Source organism: Podospora pseudopauciseta, chromosome 3 (genome assembly GCF_035222475.1).
Source record: "Podospora pseudopauciseta strain CBS 411.78 chromosome 3, whole genome shotgun sequence".
NCBI lineage: Eukaryota > Fungi > Ascomycota > Sordariomycetes > Sordariales > Podosporaceae > Podospora > Podospora pseudopauciseta.
In genome coordinates, this window is record NC_085893.1 from 2532281 (window position 1) to 2558564 (window position 26284).

The 26284-nt window shown below is 52.2% G+C and overlaps 7 protein-coding genes and 1 non-coding gene across 8 annotated transcripts; 4 read left to right on the forward strand and 4 right to left on the reverse strand.

The window, feature by feature from the left end:
- The first annotated feature begins 341 nt into the window (after positions 1 to 341).
- On the forward strand, positions 342 to 5173 carry ELP1 (putative elongator complex protein 1). Its single transcript, XM_062911165.1, has 4 exons — positions 342 to 1112; positions 1188 to 2149; positions 2204 to 3344; positions 3400 to 5173. Exons 1-4 carry the CDS (start codon positions 895 to 897, stop codon positions 5075 to 5077), a joined length of 3999 nt encoding a protein of 1332 aa, XP_062767179.1. The 5' UTR covers positions 342 to 894; the 3' UTR covers positions 5078 to 5173.
- Positions 5174 to 5573: 400 nt separating this feature from the next.
- QC763_0055040 lies at positions 5574 to 5644 on the forward strand. Its single transcript has one exon. It is a non-coding gene; the product is annotated as a tRNA-Gly (tRNA).
- Positions 5645 to 6353: 709 nt separating this feature from the next.
- On the reverse strand, positions 6354 to 6857 carry QC763_307225 (uncharacterized protein; the record flags this gene model as incomplete). The annotated part of the gene is made up of 1 exon (XM_062911166.1): positions 6354 to 6857. The coding sequence occupies one exon, from the start codon at positions 6855 to 6857 to the stop codon at positions 6354 to 6356; it is 504 nt and encodes a 167-aa protein (XP_062767180.1).
- A 4166-nt stretch (positions 6858 to 11023) lies between these two features.
- On the forward strand, positions 11024 to 15178 carry IME2 (Serine/threonine protein kinase; the record flags this gene model as incomplete). Its single annotated transcript, XM_062911167.1, has 2 exons — positions 11024 to 12852; positions 12908 to 15178. Exons 1-2 carry the CDS (start codon positions 12676 to 12678, stop codon positions 15176 to 15178), a joined length of 2448 nt encoding a protein of 815 aa, XP_062767181.1. The 5' UTR covers positions 11024 to 12675.
- A 2982-nt stretch (positions 15179 to 18160) lies between these two features.
- On the forward strand, positions 18161 to 21003 carry QC763_307240 (uncharacterized protein; the record flags this gene model as incomplete). Its single annotated transcript, XM_062911168.1, has 6 exons — positions 18161 to 18387; positions 18448 to 19047; positions 19121 to 19372; positions 19437 to 19962; positions 20035 to 20730; positions 20904 to 21003. The coding sequence occupies 5 exons, from the start codon at positions 18161 to 18163 to the stop codon at positions 20365 to 20367; spliced, it is 1938 nt and encodes a 645-aa protein (XP_062767182.1). The 3' UTR covers positions 20368 to 20730; positions 20904 to 21003.
- Positions 20394 to 21917, reverse strand: QC763_307250 (uncharacterized protein; the record flags this gene model as incomplete). Its single annotated transcript, XM_062911169.1, has 3 exons — positions 20394 to 21201; positions 21268 to 21370; positions 21448 to 21917. 3 exons carry the CDS (start codon positions 21915 to 21917, stop codon positions 21034 to 21036), a joined length of 741 nt encoding a protein of 246 aa, XP_062767183.1. The 3' UTR covers positions 20394 to 21033.
- Positions 21918 to 23170: 1253 nt separating this feature from the next.
- Positions 23171 to 23977, reverse strand: QC763_307260 (uncharacterized protein; the record flags this gene model as incomplete). The annotated part of the gene is made up of 1 exon (XM_062911170.1): positions 23171 to 23977. One exon carries the CDS (start codon positions 23975 to 23977, stop codon positions 23171 to 23173), a length of 807 nt encoding a protein of 268 aa, XP_062767184.1.
- Positions 23978 to 24291: 314 nt separating this feature from the next.
- RPL3 (60S ribosomal protein L3) lies at positions 24292 to 26139 on the reverse strand. The gene is made up of 6 exons (XM_062911171.1): positions 26015 to 26139; positions 25750 to 25828; positions 25509 to 25665; positions 25427 to 25450; positions 24716 to 25365; positions 24292 to 24660 (listed from the first exon to the last, which is right to left on the reverse strand). The coding sequence occupies exons 1-6, from the start codon at positions 26025 to 26027 to the stop codon at positions 24405 to 24407; spliced, it is 1179 nt and encodes a 392-aa protein (XP_062767185.1). The 5' UTR covers positions 26028 to 26139; the 3' UTR covers positions 24292 to 24404.
- Between the last annotated feature and the right edge of the window lie 145 nt (positions 26140 to 26284).

The window sequence follows — 26284 nt, forward strand, 5'->3', positions numbered from 1 at the left end:
AGAAGCAAGTGATATATGAAGCAATTAAGTAGTTTCACAGTCGGGCGGTCAGTTGTCGGTGGTGGTGCGATTGGGAAGGATGGGAAAGCTCTATCCCTTGTTTGTGGCACCCTGCAGGCCTGATTCCTCAACAATTGCTCGCTTTCATAGCTCTGGAACGCGTCCGGCTGTAGTAGGGCGAGTTCTGATTCGCCCGTTTATTTAGAGCAATGGCCACCGCCACTGAAGCTTGAACGCCCTGGCAAAGGTACCAGCGACTTGTTAGTGGTAAATACTTTCCCGCGGTGTGCCGCTAAAGCAAGGCGGACTGTTTGGTACCCCGGTACAAGGCAAGCCACAGCCAATGACCGACCCCGCAGCTAAGCGCACTGACTCTAACATTTTGAGGCTGGTTAAACCCTGGGCTCTCGAAAGCTTCAGTCTATGGAGGGGCAGAGAGGGGCTATCAGCCATCAGTGTCATTGACTCTCGAGAACGATGGTGATCTTTTCGAGGAGAACAAGCTTGTGAATAGCCTTGAGACATCAAGTCACTCGGTCAAACTTGGCAGACGGATATCAAAGGCTGAAAAACACCGACAAAAATCAGCTAACTCGAGCTGCATGAGCATAGGCTTGAGCCCCTCGACTTACATACACACTACAACTCTTTTAAAATTTTCAGTCGCTTTTTTATTCACATTTTGCCACTTTTTCACTACGGAAATAGACGAGTGCTACCCTTCTGAACTACCCACTTCGTCCGCTCTCAGCTCTCACCACCTGGGCACCGGTGGCCGCCGAAAAGTCCCGAAAGAAGCTATATCCTGATAATGATCGCACCACTACGGTGCTAAAACCAGCGATTGACTCATACCCAAAACTCATACCAAGAAAAGAGTTTTGACCGGACGAGATGCGGAACTTGCGCAACATCGGCCACAGCGTCTTCAGGGATCCCGTCCCGGATTCTCCCTTTCCTACCGCCGCCTCGGCTTCGGCCCCCTTCTCGGCATCGTGTTGGGATGTCTCCAGGGATGAGGTGATTGTTGCCCGTGGCCCAACCGCCCGTGATGCCCGGATCGAACTCTCGAGGGTGGTGAAGCACACTCATGAGCGTCCCCCTTGTCACTTGTAAGATACATACATATTCATCATTCTCATGTTAAAACAAGCATATAATCTAAGACTGCAATTTCCATGACATAGAAAATCAAGAAACATCGCAACATGGGATGCACTTTGCCCAAACGAAGATGGCAGTCCAGATGTTATCCGGAGTATACACTACTTCAGCGACACATTGACAACATGTGTCATCATGGCCGGCGGTGACATTGTCACTGTTACTGAAGACGAAGAAACCGCCGCTGGTGAAGCGCACATTGAGATCGTAGGCACATTGTCGCCCTCTATCTCGGCTGCTCGCTGGTCACCAGATGAAGAGCTACTTGCCATCGCAACAGGGGATGCCAAGGTGCTCTTCATGAGCCGGAGCTTCGATGTTATTTCAGAGGTTGGCCTCAGCGAAGAGGACTTGAGGCTGTCAAAGCATGTCTCTGTCGGATGGGGCAAGAAGGAGACTCAGTTTATCGGCAAGGGCGCCAAGGCCAAGGGGCTTCGAGACCCTACTATTCCGGAGAAGGTAGACGAGGGCGCCTTGAGCTCAAACGATGATGGTCGGTGCACGATCAGTTGGAGAGGTGATGGTGCGTATGTTGCTGTCAACTTCCTTCAGCAAGGACAACGACGTGTGATCCGGGTGTACAACCGTGATGGTGAGTTGGACAGTGTCAGTGAACCCGTGGATGGGCTTGAGGGCGCTCTGAGTTGGCGGCCTGAGGGAAATCTCATGGCCGGGATTCAGCGTCTCTCGGACCGTATTGACGTTGTGTTCTTTGAAAGAAATGGCCTGCGCCATGGGCAGTTCACACTTCGAGCGCCCCAGGACTCCCCTGATGTGGCTGCAGAGCTGGCGCTTGAGTGGAACTCGGACTCAACCGTTCTAGCTGTTATCATGAAGGATAGAGTACAGCTATGGACTACAGGCAACTACCACTGGTATCTGAAACAAGAGTTCCTCTGTGGTGACGGTGGTAGCAAGCACCACCAGAGTTCAAAGTTTGCCTGGCATGCAGAGAAACCACTGTTGTGTGTTGCGGCGACAGCAGGTAAGATAACCTCTCTACTCCCTATTCTCCTCAGTTGTCTCACAAGTTGTGTAGGCAAAGTACTTATCAACGAGTACATTTTCACCATCGCCCGTGGGCCGGGAGTTTCTCCTCACGACTTCGGAGCTGTTGCCGTAATTGACGGTCAGACACTCAAATTCACCCCTTTTCGGACGGCTAATGTGCCTCCTCCGATGGCCTTTGACGAACTCGAAGTCGAGTCTCCTATTATTGACGTTACAATCGGACGGGATTGCAACTCGATGGCCGTGCTGCACCGAGGTGGTGTTAGCTTCTTCGAGCTTATCATCCAGGGACCACGGATGCTACCCCCGAAGCTTGCCTCTACGGCTTCCTTTAGGAAGACACATGCCCAGTTATACGAGGAACATGTACTTCAGGTTGGCCTGTCTGGCTCAAATGAGGTTCACGTTCTTCAAATGTCGGAAGACATGGAGATTGTCAGGCACACATTTGATGGCACACAAACAAACGAACACGGGTGGCAAAAGACGGATGCAACTTCCATCACAACCATTACAACACCTATAGTGCCACCAGTTGTCGAGGAAGATGGAGTCATTGCTCAGGATTGGCGTGGCAGACTGAGCAGAATCATTGAAGGAGAACACCTCCCGCTTCCTGCCGAGTTTGCCAACTTCTTGCCCTGGACAAGTTACATTACACATTCAGGCGAGTTCCTGGCTTTTGGACAGGCTCGGAATGGCTATCTCTACTGCAACTCGACGCTACTGGCCAGGAACTGTACTTCTTTTGTTGTTACCAAGCATCATCTCATCTTCACAACTACCAACCACTTCGTCAAGTTTGTTCACTTGGCTACGGAAGAAGAGCTTGAGGTTCCCCAGGACGACCCCGAGAATGACGAACGATGCCGGAGTATCGAGCGGGGAGGCAGGCTGGTCGTTGCCATGCCCAGCAGGATGAGCATTGTGCTTCAGATGCCTCGTGGCAATCTTGAGACAATTTATCCCCGGGCTATGGTTTTGTCCGGCATCCGCGACCTTATCGAGGCCAAGAACTATGGCGCTGCTTTTGCGACATGCCGCACTCAGCGTGTGGATATGAACCTGCTCTATGATCACCGACCGGAGCAGTTCCTGGAGCACGTCGGCTTGTTCTTGGAGCAGGTGAAGGATACGGCCAACATTGACTTGTTTTTGTCCACTCTCAAGTAAGTTTCTTGAGTCTTTCAGAATCATCTGATGCCGTATGCTGACTTTGTTTAGGGAGGAGGATGTCACCCGGACTATGTACAAGGACACCAAGGCTGGCGCAGCTCCGCAGTCGCAAGAAGCTGAAACGGCTGCTAAAGAAAGCAAGATCAACAAGATCTGTGATGCTGTTTTGGCAAAGCTCAAGACCCAGAAGAACGCCAACCTCCAAAACATCATCACAGCGCATGTCTGCAAGAACCCACCAGCCCTCGATGATGGCTTGCGTGTGGTTGCCGATCTTATGCAAGAACATGAGGCACTAGCCGAACGTGCTGTTGAGCACATTTGCTTCCTGGTAGATGTCAACAGACTCTACGACCACGCCCTCGGTTTGTACAATCTCGAACTTACTTTGCTGGTTGCCCAGCAGTCTCAACGTGATCCCAGAGAGTATCTCCCATTTATTCAAGAACTTCACAAGATGCCAGAGCTCCAGCGAAAGTACACAATCGACGACAAGCTCGGGAACCACGAGAAAGCCCTGGACCATCTCAAGGCTCTTGGCGATTTCGAGGAGGTGAAGACGTACACCGTCAAGCACAAGCTCTACCAGCACGCCTTGAGCATCTACCGTCACGACGAGCAGCACCACCGCGTGATTACCGACCTCTTCGCCGCCCACCTCAAGTCTATCTCCCAGTTTAAGGAAGCCGGCCTAGCCTACGAGTCACTCAACAGCTACCACGACGCCACAGACTGTTACCTCAAAGCGGGCGCCGCCTGCTGGCGCGAATGCCTCTACGTTGCCCAGCAGCAAGACCCGCCCATCACCGCTCAGCGACTAGAAGAAGTAGCAAGCGACCTTGCCGACGCCCTCCGCGAAGCAAAGGACTATGCCGCCGCGGCAACAATCCACATGGAGTACCTCTCTTCTATCGAATCCGCCATCCAATCCCTCTGCAAGGGCTACCTCTTTGCCGATGCGCTCCGGCTTGTCGCCCTGCACAAGCGACGTGACCTTCTTGAGAGCCATATTGACAGCGGCCTCGCGGATGCCTTCTCCTCCAGCATTGAGTTCTTGGCTGATTGCAAAGCCCAACTCAAGGCGCAAGTTCCGCGCATCCTTGAGCTCCGCAAGAAGGCAAAGGAGGACCCGCTGGCGTTTTACGAGGGGGAGAACCCCTTTGGGAGCAAGAACGCGGATGGTTATGACATCCCGGATGATATCTCTATTGCTGCTAGCTCGAGGGCGACGACGAGCGCGTCGATGTTTACGAGGTATACCGGCAAGGCTGGGAGCGTGGGGACTGTTGGCTCCAATGTCTCGAGAGCAACAAGCAAAAACAGGAGGAGGGAGGAGAAGAAGAGGGCGAGGGGGAGGAAGGGGACGGTTTATGAGGAGGAGTATTTGGTTAATAGTGTCAGGAGGTTGGTGGAGAGGGTGGAGGGGACGAAGGGGGAGGTGGAGAGGTTGGTCTTTGGGTTGGTGAGGAGGGATATGCAGGAGCGGGCAAGGGTTATTGAGGAGGCGATGGGGGTTGTGCTGGAGGGGTGTAGGCAGGCTGTTGGGGAGGTTTGGCCGCAGGAGGAGAAACAGCAAGTTGAGGGTGAAGGGGAGGATGGAGAGGGGTGGAGGCCGGTGGGCGGGGATGGGGTGCTGTTTGAGAGTTTGGAGGCTATGAGGGCTAAGCAAACGGCGCCGGTGGTGACGGGGTTCGAGAAGTTGGCACTTTTGGGGGGAAAGAAGTGAGCGGTGGGTGGGATGTTGGAGGTATAGATTAAAATTGGGGCTAAAAGCATTTGCATTGGTTGTTTAGGAAACGAGAGTAAGATAGGGTAGGCATAGCTCATGAAACGATGTTTTGTAGATTCACAATGCCTAGCTGTATTGTATGGCGTTATGCTTCGGGATGTGGTATATGGTTCCCCTGATTTCGACGCCACAAAACCTTGTTCTTTGTCTATCTCTTCCCAACAAGGCACGTAAACATTACCCCTTTTCAAAACCAACAAGCAAGGCAAAGGAAACAGATTTTTACCCGCGGTCATACTTCTCAGCGGCCATAGGCAAGAAAACTCCCTCTGTTGTCTTCAATCTTTTATTCTCATATGGACATGACAATTCTCAAATAGAGAGCCAAACGGGTACGCTACGTTTCATGACAAAGTGCTTCTCTTGCATCGCCCATCGCTAGCACTACATACCTACATTGTAGGCAAATTCTTCAACAACCCCACAAGAAACAGCATCAGTGGTTTAGTGGTAAAATCCATCGTTGCCATCGATGGGCCCCGTGTTCGATTCACGGCTGATGCATATTATACCAAAACCCTCCGCAGGAGTTCGTGTTCTTTTGGACTTTTTTACACATTTTGTCCCATGTGTTTTGAAACATATCTGGTTCTTGTCAAGAATGAATAGACAGCTAATCACATGACCAATTCACTTTTTTGAGTGAGCTCTGTGCACCTGTTTGGCTGAGTCATCAGTCCAACTTCGTCTTAACCTCCGTGGTAGGACAGATACACCACGAAACAGCACCAACTTGACCGGGGCACTCTTCATGCTTTAAGCCAAGCAATCGCCACTCCATCTCTTAAGACCAGAGGTCAAAGGTTTCATATTGTAGACACCCATCTCTCGGAAACACACTGCAGTCTCGGCAGTATCAACCGTTGAGGATCCAATACTTTTTATTCGGGCAGACAAAAGTAATCTAAGCGTTTCTTCGAACAAAGAAAGAAGAAGAAAAGAAATGTTGACTGAACACAGCACACCTAGCCAGAAAATCACCAAGGCCAGACCTCGTCAACAGCACGATTGTGACCCAGGCACACAAACGGCAGAAGCCGTTTGCTTCCCCGATTTACTGCATCACCCTAGACAAAAAATGGCGTCCCATCTAGCCCTGTGTGAGTGCGAGTATAACTCTCCATGGCTACCTGATCCATTTTACTTGATCTGAAGAGACTGGAGCTGGGCAGGGACATCAGCAGTGCTATTAGCCTGGAGACCAACCGCTACACTACAAAATCTCAATTAGTGTTGTGTCTGTAAAGTTGGGAAAGAAAAAAACCCACAGGGCATCAAACTCCTCCTCACTCAACCCAGTGAGATCAAACTCGGAGCCGTCCTCCAAGACCAAGGCGTTGGGCCTCTGGCACTCAGGCTTGAGGGTAGAATCAATCGCCCGCTTCCGGCCGATGAAGTTATACCCGACGCCGGAGTACCGGAAGCCGTTGGACCGGTTGCAGATGAAGTTGCCCCCGTTGTTGCCCGAGATGGTCTGGAGGCGGTTGCACTGGCCGTTGTCGTAGCCGCGGCACTGGATGTTCCAGCCCTGCTGGATGCCGCGGACGGCGACGGACTGGTAGGGGCTTCCGTTGGCGTTGGTGCCGCAGCAGGTGTTGGGGTTGATGCCGTTGCAGCGGAGGGCGTTGGAGCCGCCGCAGTTGTTGTCGGTGTGGAGGTAGAGGTCGATGGCCGAGGCCGAGGCGGCGAGGGTGAGGAGGGTGGCGAGGAACTTCATGCTGATGGCTGGGGGTTGGTGTTGGTGGTTTTTGTTCGTTGAAGGCTGGTGATGATGATGATGATGATGAGATGAAGGCCGGTGGTGAAGAGGTAGAATGAGGTGGTTTGAAGGGGGGAGATGGCCCTTCTTTATACCTGTCGAGAGTTGCCCATCTCGCCAGATGAGGTTTGGTTGAAGGACTTCCATCTATTTCCAATACCCATCTCTCGGACTCGGTTACACACATCAAAGGGGACTGGAATGTATCTCGACCATGGAGCTGACGCTCATCCATGCCCTGCAGAGTCAACGCATCTCGGACTCTGAGACCCTCCAGTCTCCACATCACAGGAGAGTTGGCAATGTTCTCAGCAAGCCCAAGCTCGTAACACGGCCCGGTCGTATTGCCACAATGCGAATATAATACAGACGAAGAGCTCTTCAGCGTCAAAGGGGCTGTGGTGGTGTTTCTTAACACAGGTGGCTCGATCACATCTAACAATTACCGGAAATCAACTCATCAATTCCTCCCTCAACAACCAACACATCTCAAATCTTAATCTCTAACACGCGAGAAAACTTTTGATAATATTTCTTATGTCCCAAAACAGAACTGCCCATCAACTGTTCATATGGTGACACAAACACAGCCAAGAGAACCGGTCATGATACCTCTTATGCCCCAAAACAAACACTCGCGGAATACCTATATGGTAGCACAAGCACAACTCGGACTCTTACCGTGAGTATGGTAGCCAGACAATGAGGCTCTTTTCCTCAACAGCAACAACAATCCAATCACACTCTATGTTGTCTTTGTACCACCTTAAATGTTTAGTTAGACTATCCAATATTGCCAAATGTAGGTATAGTCCCACAAACAAGGTCCGAGGCTGAGAAGTCCGAGAGAGTCCAGTAGTTATCCTACTACCGGCATGCATGGCAGCCTGGACTAATCAGTATGACTTTTTTGGAGGCTCGGCAAGTAGAGCTTCGAAAGATATGTCCATAAAGAGCTGGCCCGGTCGTCATATATTAGGTAGGTGCACCACTCGGCGCCTGAGCCAGTTTGATTGAGACTGGTAGCGAGCGGGCTTGAAAGGGAGATATCAACGGACATCTGAGGTATGCAGTATGTATGTGCCTGTAGGGAATTTTTCTTTTCTTTTCAAAAACTGCGCCTGACCCGGGCAGGCGTGGAGTAAGGCTCTGCTGGTGAGAAGACAGCTACCTAGTGAAGAGGGTGGGACGTGGTGAAAAAAAGGAAGCAGGACACAGGAGGACAGTGGAACGCCGCCCAACATCAAGGAGGAGTGGAACCATTCTCCAATCGGTAAAAGTATCTGCGGATTTCTTGCCTCCCCTCTTCGTACTTGGTTGCGAGCTTTCTCTCAATATACTATCTTGAATCGAGAGACTAGATAAACCCAAGTCGGTAGTAGCCAGCCTGCCAGTCTGACAGGATAATGTATATCCTGTCCTAACCCATGATGTGTGAAACCTTCTCTCGGATCAACTTTCCAGGCAAAGCAGCAAGAATGTCCAAGTAAGGGCGCTTTCAACCCCTCCTACTACTGTGTATGTTGGTCGGCAGTTGAACAGAGAGTGCGAGCCCACCAACTACACAAAGAACAAGACAGCCTTGTGCAACAACGCCGAAGAACAGCTAGGACGCTCCTTTTGATTTTGAGACCTTCTATATAACCTCATCATCCACGTCCCCCTCTCACATACGACCATAGGCAGTTGAATACACGGGATCCCGTCCGCTCTCCCCTAGTTAAGCAATTGACCGCCAGACTAGTACTCAGGTGGGTGACCACTGGGGAATCCCTGGTGTTGTATGTTTTTGCCGGTGTCATCAACATTTTTTTGTTGATTTTTGGTGGTCAATGTTGTGGGTTGTGGTGGAGATTTTTCTTTGTTTGGAAATGTATCGCCGAAAGTCTTGGCAAAAAGTGTTCTGATATTTTTTTGGGTAGCGGCAGTTGAATGGTCCAACTGCCAGCCACCCGGGACCAGCTGTGACAGTCGGGAACCAATCGGTCATTTCCCTTGATCAGAAGTGATTGGCCTGTGAGTGACAGATGCAGCAAAAAGGGGACAGGGACATGCAGGATGTGGATAGGATAAACTGTTATCAAATATCAGCAGTGGCATTGCGTGGTGGTCGCATAAGAAACAGCTGCGATATTCCCATCTCGAGCCGTTCCAGATAGAGCACGGTGCACCTTAGGATGAAAACAAGATCCCCGCTCGCATAAACTTCTTCGGTCGCTTTTAGAACACGTCGTCGAATTTGCGGGGCATCCAACGGTTTTACAGAGTTACTTTGTCGTCGTCGGTCGGACCGTGGTGTGGAGTGTGCTTTGAACCATGTCCGCGTTTGATGTTTCGATGGTGTCGCCCAAACCCGAGGCGGATCACACTCTGCGTTTGGCGTCTGGCGTCAAGATTGCCTACAAGACAAGATGAAATGAGGGTTGGTATCATGATTCCAGCGTGCACACCTTCAAGTTTGACACGCCTGATCCTACCCACTCACACGTGCCTGTTGATCGATTGCTATGGAAGGATTAGTCGAACCGGGGGAGCTTCTGGGGCCCATGAGCCTTGCCCCCGGCTCGCCCGGAGTCCGGGCTTCCTCAAGATGGGCTAGCTCTATCCATAGACTCAACCACCGGCCCCTCGGTAAGAGCGCCGAGGAGGGGCAGACATCATGGTTTAAGATTTTGGAGGGGTTGGGAAACCTGATGGGGTAGTGAAGAATCTGGTAGTGACGGGATTCGCAGAGATGATCTGTTGTCGTTGGGACATCTTTAAGTCACCATGTGATTTGATGGCTTGATAGGACGATGCACCACGTTCACCGCCAACGGCGGCAAGAGTCGATATAAAAATCTGCCGATGGAACGGGCCCAGTCAACCTGAGCGTCTGCTGTTTCTCGTCCTGATATTCATGGTATTTCTTTTGCCTCGAGCTGGGTTTCAGCTTGTGGTGCCGTCAACCCACTGCCTTGGTAGCTAGCGGCTGGAGGCGAGGCTGAAGTAGGTAGCGCCGCCTTCGCGCCATGGTGTCTTGCCGTTTGTGTCATTGAGCGTCATGACAGTCTATTTGCAGCTCGCAGACATTCAAAGCGGTTGAATGCAACAGTACAACCTTCGTGACGCAGTCCTGAGTAAATCCTCACAACCTCCCGCGCGCTGCGAGCAGGTTCTGTTGGTAAAATCGAGTTCAGGCTGTTCCACTTCGTAGACATCTCCAATCATGACCATGATGAGCCTGCGGTGCCACCACTCTCGGATTGGGGTTGATGGCTTACTGGACGTCGCACAGACACACCCTTGAGGAAATCGGGAAAACCGGACTCGAACTTGGCTGTTGAACCAGGGAAGACCTGTATGTAGCTGGTACTTCGGAGATTAACACAACATGTCGGAATCTTGAGGTAGGACAGATAAAGCTCCAGGTTTCTAGAACGTCAGAAACGTAGCGTGTAGCCTAACGGGACACCCAAGAGACGCCAAAAAAGCTGATTCGACGTCCAAAAAGGAAGCGTACCTGCACATCCAATTCGCTGCCACCTACCACCCATCCAGCTGCAGGCTGTTGAGATGGACGAAACATGCGTCTGGCTCTCGGGAGACAGGCACCTTACATTACGACGGTAGACCGTCACGCTGTCCGCCAGAATTGCGCTGCTCCGAGATTGGTAATCACGATGAGAGGTCAGCGGGATGCCGAGAGACCCCACGGCGGTTGTCTCATTTGAGTAGCTCCATCAATATCAAGAGGGCATCGTGTGGTGGTGAAAATGGGGTGAAATGGCGGCTTGGCAGAAGACGACTTGTGATCGGGAAAGGAAGTCAGGGTGAGCGTGTGGGGCCCGACACGTGAACTGGTAAATTAGTGCGAGGCATTATTGGGAACGCCTTTTCTCGATTCTCTGGTGAAATCTGGCATCGTCGATGTGCAGAGGGTGTGCAAATTCTCTGGAAGCAGGGCAGCATGATGATGGGTTGCAGTTCCTGAAACATGAGAGCTTGATGAAAGCTCCCGCTCCCGCCCATCCTGCCTCTGTCCCGCTAAGAATCCAACCTACCTTTTGGGGCAGCCAAGGCTGGCACAACGAGTCGGGTTTGGCAACGGACCCTTTTAAATTTCACCCCAATACCGTCACAAACGGCCCTCCCCCGCAATATTTCAAGCCACCAGCGGCCACCAGTTGGGTGCGGGGCCTGGCGGGGATCACCAGCCACTGACCACTGAACGGTGTGTGCTGGCACGCTGCCAACTGAGGAGAAGCATCGTGCGTTGCTGCAATGTTTTCCTGGTGGGAGGTGTCATTGGTTCTGCCGTCGACAAGCCACAGAATGTGGATGTGATTATCTCTCAGTCTGTCTCCTCTCGTCAATATTCAACAATAATAGCACTGCGGATATATGCGGAGCCAGGCAGCCCGTAACGGCGGGAGGGGAGCAGACGACGACTGTTTATCCGCCGTTGTTTGGGGAGACCTGAGGTGACTGAGAAACTCGAGCATCACCTTCGCTGTCAACAAACCGACAACCTCCACTCGACCCAATCCGTGCCGTGACGGCTTCATCAGATATTTCTTCTTGTCGCGACGGTGACATTATTTCTTTTTCAACCCTGGTCTCTCACATCTTAGCCCAAATTGCGCCCGCTCGAGAGCAGCGTTGCTCCGAATCACTAGCGAGATTGGGTCCCCTATCGTTTTTTCTCGAAGACACCCCGGCCCCAGTAATTCATGCTAAGAGAACGGACCCATTTCCCAGAGCGCCAGCAATTGTTGTGCAAAAAAAACAGTTCACCGTCCACCGCCCCTCCTGTTGCACTCGTTCATCCCATGAGAGTAACAAGCCGTGTCTCTCTCTGTCTGCCATTCCGGAATACTGGCCCGCTCGTCCCCCCATCAGCTGTATTCAGTTTCGCGACGCTGTCAGCAAACGGCACAGAGCGAGACGGACATCTGAGACCATTCAGCTCACCCTCTCACTCAGTTCACTCAGCACAGGACAGGTCTGGACAGGGCAGTGACCTGTACACTGACACCGCTCCGGTCACCACCGCCGCTCTCACCCACCCTACACTCCCCCGACGCTGTCTCGACTTTTGACAGTTTCGCAATCGTCCGAGTCAATATCCATCGACAGGGTAAACAAACCCACACGTCTTGTTGACCCCCTGGAGTCAATCCTTTGGGCCATTTCTTGCATCCATCCATCCATCGCTTCGGTTCGCGCTAGGAGGCCTGCTGTTACGCCCGCAAGCTCCTTTTTCCTGGCCCTGGTCCTCGTCCCACACTCTCCGGCAACGCGAGAGATACCAGTCACGGTCGTCTCCTTGGCCGTCTTCCCTGCCATCCATCCTCGACAGGACATCTTTCCACAATACACTTTTGTCATTTCATGTCGCTCATTAACCCAGCTCTATTCATTCGCTCCTTTACAATAACAACTCCAACTGCCTACACTCCTTGTCAGCCACACGCTATCTAGAACTCACTCACACGGTCCGCTCCTCGTCGCGCCATCTCCACCACTACTATAATCGATCGCACACTCTGACGACCCCTCGACCCCTCGACACGCTCGCGAAAGTTGCTCCTGTAGGACACTGAATGCTCCGATAAACCGCACTGCTCTTTTAGAGAGCCTGTTTCCACTTGCGACTCGGCATTATCCGCGCTTCACTGCGCGCAACAGGGCGTGTGTTGGCTGGTTCCGGCGCCGATCCATTGTCAATTCGAGCAAGTCCTCGAAGACACAAAACACTCGAACCGGATATCCATCATTATTTACGACCATCAACATGACTGTCGCACACGACTTGACCCGCCGCGGGTCCACCCAGCTGGTCACCAACAACGGGCTACCCCTTGAAGACAGGTTCGAGGTGCTGAAGGAGATTGGAGATGGAAGCTTTGGAAGTGTCGTGCTTGCGAGAGTACGGACGGCGGGCGCCAGTGTTGCCCGTCGTGGTACAGTGGTATGGCTTATTGTTTTTCCCTTGACCAAGTTGCTGTTCTGACCATCAATTACAGGTCGCCATCAAGACCATGAAGAAGACTTTCGAGTCGTTTCAGCCATGCCTGGAATTGAGGGAGGTTGTGTTCCTGAGGACGCTCCCCGCTCACCCTCATTTGGTTCCGGCCCTTGACATCTTTTTGGATCCATTCACCAGGAAGCTCCATATCGCCATGGAGTACATGGAGGGCAACCTCTACCAACTAATGAAGGCCAGGGACCACAAGTGCTTGGACAACGCCAGCGTGAAGAGCATCCTGTACCAGATCATGCAAGGTTTGGAGCATATCCATGCTCACAGCTTCTTCCACCGCGATATCAAGCCAGAGAACATTCTCGTGTCTACTTCAGCTCATTCGGATTTCACCAACTCTTTCAGACGGTATTCTGCTCTTGTCACGCCACCATCGACGCCCCCATCTTATACCGTCAAGATTGCCGATTTTGGTCTCGCTCGTGAGACGCATTCGAAGCTTCCTTACACCACGTATGTCTCCACCAGGTGGTATCGTGCCCCAGAGGTACTGCTGAGGGCGGGCGAGTACTCGGCCCCGGTGGATATCTGGGCGGTCGGTGCTATGGCCGTGGAGGTGGCCACCCTCAAGCCTCTCTTCCCTGGTGGAAATGAGGTCGACCAGGTCTGGAGGGTATGTGAAATCATGGGAAGCCCAGGGAACTGGTACAACAAGGCTGGTGCGCGCGTCGGCGGTGGAGAGTGGAGGGAAGGAACCCGTCTTGCTGGAAAGCTCGGGTTCTCCTTCCCCAAGATGGCGCCTCACTCCATGGACACCATCTTGCAGACTCCCCAATGGCCTTCGTCGCTCAGCCAGTTTGTTACCTGGTGCCTCATGTGGGATCCCAAGAGCCGACCGACATCTACTCAGGCGCTTGCCCATGAGTACTTTGCCGATGCCGTTGATCCTTTGCGCCCAAAGTCTGCGTCCAAGATCCTGGGTCGTAAACAGTCTGACATCAGTCGAGGAAAGGACTCTAACGCGACCACGCCAACGGCTACATCAAAGCCGTCTTCGTGGTTCAGAAAGTCGCTCATTGGTCGCTCCGAGAGTGTCGAGGTTATGGCCGCTCCGCAGCCCGCCCCGAAAGAAGCACCAGCTCCTGCTCCTGCTCCTGCTCCTGCTCCTGCTCCTGCTCCTGCTCCTGCTCCTGCTCCTGCTCCTCGCCCGGCCCCGATCGCTCGACCTGCCGCTCCCGTCGAGCCACCGCAGCCGGTTATGCCTGCCCCACGACCCACGGTCGCAAAAAGAGCAACCTGGACAAACGGCCCTTCGAACGTCGCACCAATGCCCATTCTTCCCACCATCCGTCCCATCTCACCTTTATCGCAGACTGTCACAGCCCAACCCGCACCAGTGTACAATGACGCCTATGCGAATGCGGTTCAGAGACACGCCCCAGTTCAAGAGAAGTCCTCCAAGAAGATTGGCAGGCAGCTCTCAGTCCAATCGAACACCAATCACTACGCTGAACTTCACAGGCAACAGGCAGAACGAGCTCTCAATGGACAGTCTGGCTTGGTGTCGCCACCGAGTGGACACAAGGAGAGCTTTTTCTCGCACCTCCGGAAAAGAGCGAGGAGGTTCTCGGGCAGACATCAGACGCCCATGTCGCCCAGCTCTGACGATATGGAGGCCCAGGCAGGTTGTGGACCATGGGCGAGCAACCGCTCATCAATGGTGATCGACAACCCGGCACCCATCCCCGTTCCAAAAGACACGTATGAGTCCCTCGATAAGACGCTCCGCGAGGGTCAGCAAATGGCCGAGGTACCTCCTGCGCCACCGGCCCATCAAGTGAATCAACTAACGCCAAGCGGTAATCTCAAGCGCCACCACTCCCTCCCTCACCACCAACCAAGATCGGTCGATAATCTGCTTGTCGCCTCCCGAGGAACCGGTCCCGTATCTAGCAGGACACGAAGAGCCCAGGCTGCGCACGGTGTCAACCAATACGACGACCCGAACGAGGAAGACGAACTTCTAGATGAAGTGTTGACCTCGACCCACCGTGCCATGAAGCGCCTCGACAACGAGAAGCCTCTGAGGCAATCAGCTAGCAATGTCGTGTTGACGAACCCTTACCCGACCCCTTCGCCCTCCGCCAGCGGAAACGTAATGCTTTTTGGTGACGGCAAAGAAGCTGTCACGCCCAAGCCATTGAACTACGACAAGAAGGCTGCCGAATACAAGTGGCCCACTCCCCCTTATGACGAGGGTGACTGGGCGGCTTCGGCTTCGGCAAGCATCTGGGCGGCGGGCAGTCGGTTTTAAGGTGCGACGTTTCTTTCTCTTGGTGACGGCGGCGAAAATAAAAGGTCTTGGTTTCTGGCTGGGTTTCATCGGATGGTGTTTTGGGATGGGAGGATTCTACTTGATTTGGTCTCATCGCTCACTCTCGACTCTGCCAAACGACGGCGGATATTTTCGGTTACAATGCTTCTCTCTGGATCGAATTCGGTTGTGGGGGCTCGTTTTTCAGTCTTTCGATCTCGCAAATACCCCCAAGGACGGTGCCGCCTTGTCGAGTGTTAGATTTTAATACCTTGTGGCTTGTTTCCTTTTTCTGTTTATTTCTCATATATCTCAAATTTCTGTCGTTTCAAATACCCCCATATAGATTGAGTGAGGAAATTGGGATATTTGGGTTTTTCTGTTTTCAACTGCACACAGCCAGCCAGCTTTGAGCCAGTTTTGTGTCACATATCGTCACTTGCTTGCTTTTTTGGCTGTTGTTGTTTTTCTTGGCAAAGCTCATCATCATCATCATATCATTTTGGCGTCTCACATGTATCGTCGTCGGATGGGGGGGCTTGTTTTTTCCTATGTTAGAATATTTCAAGAAGGGATGGGGAGAGAAGATGAGAGGGGGACTTTGCTCATATTTTTTGTTGTTTTACACAAACCGCACATATCACGCACCACTGCACACACGCACACACTGTTTTTGAAGGGTGAGCGGGGAGCAGCAGCCGGCTGGCTTTATGGCTGCTGTTTGGGGGGGTGTTGAATCTTTACACGGTACTATCTTTATTATTATTTTTACACACACCTCGACATATAAGTTTACATACCTAACCTTCACAATTTTTTTTTTACTTGTACGTCATATGAAGCGGTGTACCTGAGGTGTTTCATGGGGATGAGTTGTGAGTGAGGGAGGGGGGAGGGGGGCTGATGATTGGATTGGTGTGTGGGGATGGGAGTATTGTTTATCACCACTCAGAATCGAAAAATGTTGCTTTGATATAGCTGTTTTGACTTTGTTGTCGTTGTTGTTGGGGGGTGATAAGTGTGAGATGAGATGGGGCGTATACCAGGTGGCATTTTGTGCGTTCATTTATGGAGAACAGGCGTACAAGGTCGCTACGGGGTGGTTTTCTGTTGTATAAAGGGTGATTTTGGCAAGAGAGAGGTGAAGTTGTGTGTATCTACGGATACCCTAGGTATAGGGAGAGCGGCATATGCCATCAATGGATGGCGTCCAAGAGGCAAGAAGATCTGAGATAGGGCTATGGTGGTGTCACAACCCCCCTATTCTTTGCGTTTTGGATTTCAAAACCAGCTATTACTTACATACAGCCAACGGGGTGTCCAGCCGCTGACAGCCAGCAAAAGCTGAACAAACTTGATTGTTTGTTCTGTTCGGTTTAACCCGCGTTTTTTGTCTTAGATTTAGTCCGAACTTTTTTCTCTGTACTGAGACAATTGAGCGGCGCGGGGGCCTCGGGATACCGGGAGTGGCTTGCTTCTTTTGCCTGGTTTTCTTGATCTACTGTTTGGTATCAGGAGATGGATTGGCGATGGGCATTTTTGCCACCCCCTTTTTTGGGCAACAAACACACGGACGGGCGAGAGGGTTCTAGAGGAGGGAGGGAACACCACATCACACGTAAGCTGAACGTATTTGACGGTATGTTTGAGAACATCAAGTACAATTCCCATGACAAGACCCAGTGCGCGGTGGAGAGAGATAAGATCGTATCAAATTATCAGATTTTGGAACGTCCTTCTTCAGGAACTCGATACTGAAAGCAGCATGGGGAAGTTTGCGAATATGATTTGATGAGATGGTATCGAAGAAAGTGGATTGTATCGGGGATTCCCGTGCAAGGGCCAGGCAATCGGTTATCAATGAGCAACTTGTTGAAGAAGATCACCATTCTTTTCTTATCTCTCACCGAGTAGGAAGAAATCACGAAACATCACGACGGAGATTAGGGAAGTTGAGCGGCTTGGCAAATGGATAAGAAATGTTTGCCTGGTTCGAGTACATCGACAGCGAGATGTTTGCGTAGCGGCCTGAAAAAGCTTCCGTCATCACCAGGCCGCATCGGTTGTTGGTTTTCGCATTCGGCTCTTTTCAAAAATCTTCCATATTATTTAATCCCCGAAATAATGCTACCAGAGAAAGGCTGTATGTAGCAGTAGCAACGCCATCACGTGAAACCCTCCTGTTCCTGATCCCTGTCCTGCACTGGACCTGCCAAAATGGAAAACCCCCCCCCAAAGAAAGAAACGGACTGGACGGTCCGTTGGCAGTTCATCCCACCGTTTTGGGGAGGAAAGGACGAACAGTTGCCCGTTATGGCCGCCAGTAAAATACAGTAGTGAACAAGCCACCAACAGCACCACCACCACCAACCAGCCTTGCAGCTCGCCAGCGGGTTGCTTGCTCTTGGGCTGAGGGGCATCTCTGGTTGGCGCTCCCCCACCCCATTTCTCCCCTTACCCCATCATCCCAGTCCGTCCAATGCTATCCAGCCTCAGAGAACCACAACGCACGACCGGGCAAGGCAGCAGCATTCGAGACGACAGGAAGCTTTGAAAGGCAGATATATATATGAATTGTGGTTATTTTCTTGGCCGTATACGAAGACTTGAGACCTAGTGGGACGGGACCTTGCAGGTTATTTACGTCATTTTCCACGCGGCCACCTTTGGGAGGGGACTTGGCTAGGGAGCCAAGGGGGAGTGGTGATCTTTGACTTTTGGTGTTGAGGGGTTCATCGGAAGGCAGACATACTTTGGGTGTTCAATAATTGGAAAGGAAAGATTGCTTGGACAAGATTGAAAGTCGCTTCTCGTTCAGAAAGGGATTCGGAACTTGGAAAGTTTTATCGGGTTCGGGGGTATCAACGTTGTGGATACGGGCGTTCAGGATATGGGATTTGGCAGAGGTTGAAGGGGTGGACCGTCTCTCTTATTGTTTTCACTTGTATCACCACCACATCATCAGTCGATGCCGCCGTCACCATGAATATCCCTCTCCCCATCCACTCATCAACGAGTCTGCGGAATCGGGAAAGCAGAGACTATCACATCAAAAACAACACCTCCATCAGCAGCAATACCAGCACTCAAAGATCACCGCCACCAGCGGCCGAGGCTATCAATGGCCCGGTTAGGGAGGCGGCCAGAGGGTCAGCGGTTATCAACGACAGGTTAATTGTTGGTGTCGACTTTGGAACTACATTCTCGGGGTAAGCTTCACCCCATCCCGCCAAATCTCATCATATACATATCACTAACATTGCACACAGAGTAGCAGCAGTCTACACCGGCACCCCCGACGACATAGAAATCATCAAAACCTGGCCGGGCGGCAACGGCATCACCTCAGACAAGGTGCCCACCGAACTATCCTACGACCTCCCTTCCAACTCACCCCCAGGCACCGCCCCAACGATAAAATGGGGGTTCCAGTTCAAACCAGAAGAGTCCCGCCTCCGGTGCATCAAGCTCTTTCTCGACCGCTCCCAGAAATTACCATACTATGTCTCACCCCTCGAAACCGCCGCCCAGCTTAAGAAGTTCAAGAAGACGGTCGCCGACGCCGTGAGTGATTACCTAACGCAAATATACAAACACACAATGGACACCCTCACACGAAGATACGGCGAGACGTTTATGGCCTCGACAAAGGTCAGTTTTGTTCTCACCTGCCCGGCGGTCTGGTCAGATGCTGCGAAGAACACTACTTTGCAGGCGGCGGAGAGGGCCGGGATGGGGGCGGGGGGGCAGATTCAGATTATCAGTGAGCCCGAGGCGGCGGCCGTGTATACTTTGAAGGCGATACAGCCTAATCACTTGAAGGTTGGGGATAATTTTATTGTTTGTGATGGTGGTGGCGGGACGGTCGAGTGAGTTCTTGCTGCTTTTGCAGTTACCCCTGAGCCCGGGAAAAGGGCAAACGAAGCTGACAAAACACCCCAGCCTCATCGCCTACAAAATCGTCTCTCTGAACCCCATAAAAGTAGAAGAATCAGCCGTTGGAACCGGCGGGTTGTGCGGTAGCGCCTTTCTCAACTACCGGTTCGAAGAGCATGTCAAGTCCAGACTCGGACAGAGCAGGTTCGATGACATGAGGGCGAAAAAGGGCAAGACATGGCAGATGGGACTGCGGTATTTCGAGGAGTTTGTCAAGAGGAATTTCAACGAGGACGAACATCAGGAGGTCAATGTGCCGTACGTACCCCTTTCCCCCCTCTTCCCTCACCCTCATGGAGACCTAACCAACAACCCCCTTTAGGTTTCCCGGCCTTCCCGACGACGAAGAAGCCGGCCTCGACTCGGGCTTCCTCGTAATGACAGCCAACCAAATCAAAGAAATCTTCGACCCCGTCGTCAAAGAAGTCTGCGAACTCGTCCAAGGTCAAGTCGACAACCTCCGCGCGTTGGGGGGGATCGTCTCGGGCATCATCCTCGTCGGTGGTTTCGGACAAAGCGACTACCTCTACCGCAAGCTCAAGACTCACTTCACCAGCGCCGCCCCCCCTCCCTATAGTGAGAGACCCTCCCAGGCCAACATCGACATGCGAGAGCGGCCCACGGTGGAGGTGATGCAGCCGGTATACGCCTGGACGGCCGTCGTCCGTGGCGCGGTTTTGCGCGGCTTGGAAGGTAACATGGTCATATCCCGAAAGGCGAGAATGCACTATGGCACGTCGTATGCGACTGTGTACGACGAGGAGAAGCACTCTGTGGCGGAGAGGTACTGGTCGCCGCTGTGGGAGAGGTGGATGGTCAGTGACAGGATGCAATGGCATATTGCAAAGGTTAGTCTCCCACCCTCTCGTCCCCGTATTCCAGTTCCAACATACCAACAAAAGAGAAAAAAAAAAAAACAGGGAGAAGCGCTATCGCCCATGCAACCCATCGCCTTCCACTACACCCGCAACTTCCGCCCGGGGCAGTCGTTGGTCGTCACCGACGACCTCATCGCCTGCCAGGCTGATGAGCCGCCCAAGGCTTTTACTCGGGATCTGGTGCACGTCTGCACGCTGACCACGGACCTCAGCGCGGTGCCCAGGCATCTGTTCACCAGACTGACAACCACACGCGGTGTTGAGTTCGACAATCTGGATTTTACCCTCGAGATGATCGTCGACAGTGCGGGGCTGGGGTTCGAGCTCAAGGTTGACGGGGTGAGGTATGGGAGGGTAGATGCCGAGTTTCACTAGTTGGTCGGTTCTCTTGATGTTACTGGGGAGTAGGGAAGCAAGGCGTCTGCGGTCAGGTTGTTGGTTTTTCGATACGGAGTTGGTTGCCCTTGCTTGAACCTGGACGAGGAGAGGGAAGAGATCATATATATATCGCACAGAACAGTCCTGGAACACAGAGTATGAATGAACCTAGGGATGGTGTACTTGAACTGGTCTAGACAGGGAGTAACTAACCTATTTGCCCATGCTCTCTTGCATGTAGTGTCCAGCCCCAGCCACCCCCCTCATGAAACTGCCTTGGAACAGAAGACTCGACGTCCGTGCTGCCACGCATATGATTGCTCAACGGCAAAAGAATCACTCATTAACCATGCTATCTTGGTATTCTTTTCCGTTTGCCTTTTCTCCTTTTTTTATTTTGTGCCCGTGTCATGTCATCATAATTCATCCAAATGCCCCTTAAGACGACAGGTTCGATGCCAAACCCCATCTCACAAAGTCCTGGAAAATCTCCATAAAACTGAAACAGAAGACATTCGCTGATGTTAAACAAGAGACAGGAAAAACCACAAAATTTAGCTCGACACAAGCGAGCGAGCTGGGAACGAAGTGGTGAAACCAATGGGAAAGAATTGTGTAGTGATTGGGAAACCCATAACTGGCTCCAAGTAGAGGCAGCACTGTCTATCGGCGACGTTTCTCACCGACATTGTGAGCTTGCTGTCTAGGGTGATCAGGTCGGTTGGCAAACCGTGAACCTGACGTTGCCACTTTATTGCTGGAAGAATGCTGAGGGAGATCGTCATACCCACAAAGGAGACGCATAAAATGGAGACGGGCACCTGGTATGCTCTACTCGGGAAGGATGTCATGGTCAGAAAATGAGCATGAGAAACCCGTAGGAAAGAAAAGACGAACATCACCCGTACTCTGAGCATACATCATCAGCAGCTCAGGATTATCCAAAAAGGCAATCGCCTTTTGACGAAGCTCTCTGCTCGCGTAATCCTCCTTCTCAGGTCTGTAAATCACACACCAATGTCAGTTATTCCACTTTCCCCATCTCGCAACAAGTATGAAAAGCAAGAAAAGTCTCACCTCCCTCCACCACCACCACCACCACCACCACCCCCCAACCTCAACTTCGACGTCCCAACCCCACCCTCCCGATCACTCAAGTCACTCCCCTCAGACCCATCCCCCGAATTGTAGGGGTCCTTCCCCCTCGCCTGACGGTCGCGCATGACAGAAGTGAAAGCGTCGCCGTCGTCCTCGTCGTCGTTTGATAATGATGACGATGAAAGTGATCCCGAGCTGGTCGTCGCCGTCGTGTTCATATAAGCTGAACTGAACTTCCTGTTGTTGAAGCTCTTATTGTGGAAATGTGCAAACGAAGATGAAGATGGACCTCCACCACCGCCGCCGCTACCGAAGTTGTGGTTGTGGTTGTGGTTGTGGTTGTGATTGTGGTTGTGGCTGTGGTTGTGGTGGTTGTTGCCCCCACCACCACTTCCTCCTCCTCCTCCTACTCCACCACCGGATGGGCCTCCTCCAGGTGACAGGGACATGGCTGTTGCTCTCGAGTCTCTGCGAGTGAAGTGCAAGTTGCTTTGAATGAATGAATGAAAAAAAGAAAAAAAAAAGATCGATAAAAGAACTGCTCCTTCTGAAAATATCAGACGACTCTGGCTTTTGGTGTTGCTCCCAGCTAATGATAAATGTTTCAAAAAGAAAGAATCGCTCAAGTCCAATAAGGTAGGCAAGTTGAACAAGTGAAGTGGTGCAAGCACCACCCAGCTACCTCCAAAGGACCAGGAATGTGGGGCTAACCTAAAGCCGTACCACAGCGCCTACCTCTACGTTCTTCCCTCTCTGCCACTCAAATGTTTGCTCTTTCCCTCCTCTCCTACTAGCCAGCAGGTTGCCTGCCTCACTATGAACGCAAGAAAGAAAGAAAGAAAGAAAGAAAGAAAAAAACGTAACTGCACCTCCTCCCACTCTCATCAACTGCATTGCAGATGCACGTCCCCGTCTTGGGGCAAACATTTACGCAATGGATGGGACGGAAAATGCTCTTTTGTCTTCCTACTTGTAGCCTTGGCACATACACATAGACAGTTGCTTCTTTCCAAACCTGACCTAACCAAACCAGTTTGGCCGGCTTCGAGTGACTCCATCAAAAGTGCCCCGAGTCCTGGTAAGACACGCAGCAAGAGAAAAACAGTATCGGGTACGGCTCCATTGTTCTCTTCTCCCTTTGTTGGTTCTTGTCCTACGAGAGGAAAGGCCAAAAGGCGAGTGCCGGGACGCATGGAGCTGAATCGGCAGCTACCCGATGGCTTACCTCGCCCCCGCATATCGATACCTACATCATAAGCACCTTTTTCCCACAGGGTCACGCAAATTATGGCTATGGATTATGTTGTGCTATTACCGTAAACTTCTTGGCGACGATTGCATACCGCCAAAAAGATCACCTTGTCTGCCATGGTTATGCCATGTGGCTGGCCCAGCCGTTCACTGCTCTACCACCCAGCATCGAGCAAACACACCAGATGACAGCCTCATCGTCTTGCCGGTTTCCATCCATCCATCCCTTGGTATTGCTGCCCGGTTTGATCTTGCTTTTTCCTGTCCGTTTGCCTCCCCCTGCATTTCTTACACCACTTTCTTCCCCTTGTCCAGCTGAAGCCATCCCAACATCAGGAACTAGAAACCGTCTCGAAAAAAATAGACAAAGGTAGAACCGGTCCCAGAATAAACCTAGAGACTTAACAACCTCTCCATACCAAACCCTCCTTACCAACTGCCTCTCTCCTCCTCAAGTAAAAATCCCCTCCCCCACAACCCCCAAAACCTTCCCCCCCACCGCCGTCACCAAAAAGTAACAAACCCTCACCCCCCTCTCATCCCCCCCAACCTCATAAACCCTCACATCCCCTCCCTTCCCAACCTCCCTAATCGCCTCCAAAACCTCATTATTCCCCCCCTCCGGATCCCAATCCACCGGATCTTTGATCTCCACCTTTGCCCCCTTGGGATCAGTATGCCCAATCATCCTCGCAAACTCCTCCTCATCCGGCAAGCCCCCATCACCCTCCAACCTCAACGCCACAACCTCACACGGGCTTTCCGCCTCCGACGACGCAGCCGTAAAAACCCTTCCTTCAACCGCCTGTTTCAGCTTCTCCGGAACCTCCACACCGGGGTCGACAAGTTTAAAGTGCTGTTTATCTCTACTACTCGCGGCTTGGGTGGTAGTAGACGAAGAAGCGTTGGCCTTGTTCAAAAAGGCGAGATAATCCTCGTCCGACATCTTGACGGCGGCAGTGCGGGAGAAGAATCGCTTCTGTCGGGGGAATCTTGACGCGGAGGAGAAAGATCGTAATGTTTGTAAAAATGGAGCTGCGGTAGGTGTAGTGGCTAGAGCTACGCAGGTAACAGAGTGGTACGATCGAGCTGGTGGGAATCGTGGACAAGAAACACAAAGCTTTGTGTCCGAGTACGTCGAAGCGTTCTTGGTATGAGTCAAAAGGAAGAAAGAAAATGGAATCTGAAAGAGGGAGGAAGCCTTGTGGGACAAAATAACTCGACTAATTCCGTTGAAAAAGGGCGCAATCATGGTCATGAGCAGCAAACCAAAGCCGGCAGTTCTCGAGTTGGGCAAAGGCCGATGATGTAACCGCAGTTTTCTTGCTGGGAAGCTGTGACCAGTAAGCTGACGCGGGGCATCCCCAGCCAGAGGCAGTGTCAAGGACCCACTTTGATGCCATGGGGTGTGACCACTGACCAGAAGATTGGAGGGGGCAAATTTCACATCGACCACTCGGCATACTCTAGATAGGCTGAACAAAAAGGGTATATATTGATAGTAAAAAAACACATCGACACATCACAAACAGTCAATGGCAATTGGTTCATTTTCCCATTCCTCTCCTGCAGCTCTAAACTAAGCTGATAATGCTAGGTAGAATCCCGTTATCCCGACCCAAAGCTGTGAAAACCGTGACACCATTGCCATTGAATGAACGATAAAATAAGAAACCGGACGCCGCTCATGAGCTGGCGGCCAAGTCCTTCTTGAGAGTACCCTGGTACTGCTTCTTCTCCGCAGGGGTCTGGAAAGCACCGTGACCGAACTCGGAGGAGGTATCGATCCATTTGAGCTCGACCTTCTCGAGGGCCTTGCGGGAGGTGTGGATGAACATAGACTTGCGGAGGGTCATGATGCGCTTCTTGGTACCAGGGACGGAACCCTTGACCATGACGAAGTCGTTCTTGATCTCGCCGTAGCGGACGAAGCCACCCATGCTGCAATCTGTTAGTCTTGAGCTCTTCATATTTCAGCAAAAAGGGGTCAACATACGGAGTGATGGTCTTCTTGGTGACATCGATCTCAGTGGCGGCGTTGTCATCAGCATCACCCTTGCCGATGCGGTAAACCTTGTGGTTGACCGAGGTACGGTGGTGGTAACCCATCTGACCGGCACGGGCAACAGTCCACTGGACGTGGGAAGGATGCCAGGCACCGATACAGGCGACCTTGCGGAGACCCTTGTGAGTCTTGCGGGGAAGCTTCTTGGTACCCCATCTGGCGGTGACACCGCTGAAACCGTGACCCTTGGTGACGGCGATAACGTCAATCATCTCGTCCTTCTCGAAGATGGTGTCGATGGAGACGGGCTTCTCGAAGAGGCCGTGGCCGAACTCGACCTTGTCGGCGACGGAGCCACCGTTGATCTGGATCTCCATGAGGTGGGCCTTCTTCTGCTTGAGGGGGGTCTTGCGGATCTGGGTGTGGGCAAGAACGCGGACGACGGTGCAGTACTTCTTGATGCGCTCGAGCTCGCGGGTGATGGAGGCACCGCTGTTCTCGGAGTGCTTCTTGGCGTACTTGGTAAAAGCCTTCTTCTTGGACTTGTACCAGTTCTTGTAGAAGCGGCGCTTGACCTCATCGGACAAGTGCTCGGCCCAGACGGTGGTGAGGGAGCGGAGACCGCGGGGAGTCTCGATGTACTATTTCGTGTGTTAATTCGGCCGTCTCTTCTTCTTCCTCAGCTGGACAGTAATGACTTACACCAACCAGACCCACAACAATCATCTGTAAAAGATGTTAGCCATTGACATAAATAGAGCCAAGCGGGCTGTGTTGCGCGTACAGGAGGAGTATCAATGATTGTCACAGCTTCCACCACTTCCTTCTTGTTGGCCTTGGCACCGGGACGGTCCATGTCGCGGACGATGGTGGTCATGCCGGCCTTGTAGCCCATCGCAGCCGTCAGGTGAACGGGCTTCTTGGCGTCGTCCTTGGGGAAGCTGTCATGGTGCACAACAGTTAGCCTCCATCTTTTCGGCCGAGGCTGGTGTCTGAGGGGAGAAAGGTTTTCATATTCCACTTACGACTTGACCTTTCCTCTATGGCGGGCAGCGCGCTTGCGCGGCAGGTAGGCCAAAGAGCCATGGCGAGGGGCCTCGTACTCTGTTTGATGTTGTCAGTCCTTTGTCGCCGTTTGCAAACTTCTCGCCCAGTCCCGATGCCACAATCGCAGTGCTCCAGATCTCCAGAGATGTTGTCGCAGAATTCGCCCATCTTGAAGCCCCCGCCACATCGAAATTGGGATCGAGACTGGGGGGATTCGAGGTTCGAAGAGAGGGCGCTACTCACTGCGGTGAGACATGGTTGCTGATGTCCTCGGTTTTACCGTGATGTGAAATGGAAAAATCCCCCAGGTCCGAACCACAAGAGCAGAAAAGTCGTCCTGAAATTTGGAGGTAGGTTGAATTTTTGTGTGGAAAATGGAGCTGGGCGCTCGGGCCAATTGCAGCGGAGCCCTAACTGGCTCAGCCCACTGAGAACTGCTCCTGTTCTCAATCACGCCCCACTCTGTGATGCCCCCAGCAAGGCTTTTCGCTGCACGATTGCTCCGAGTGCTAG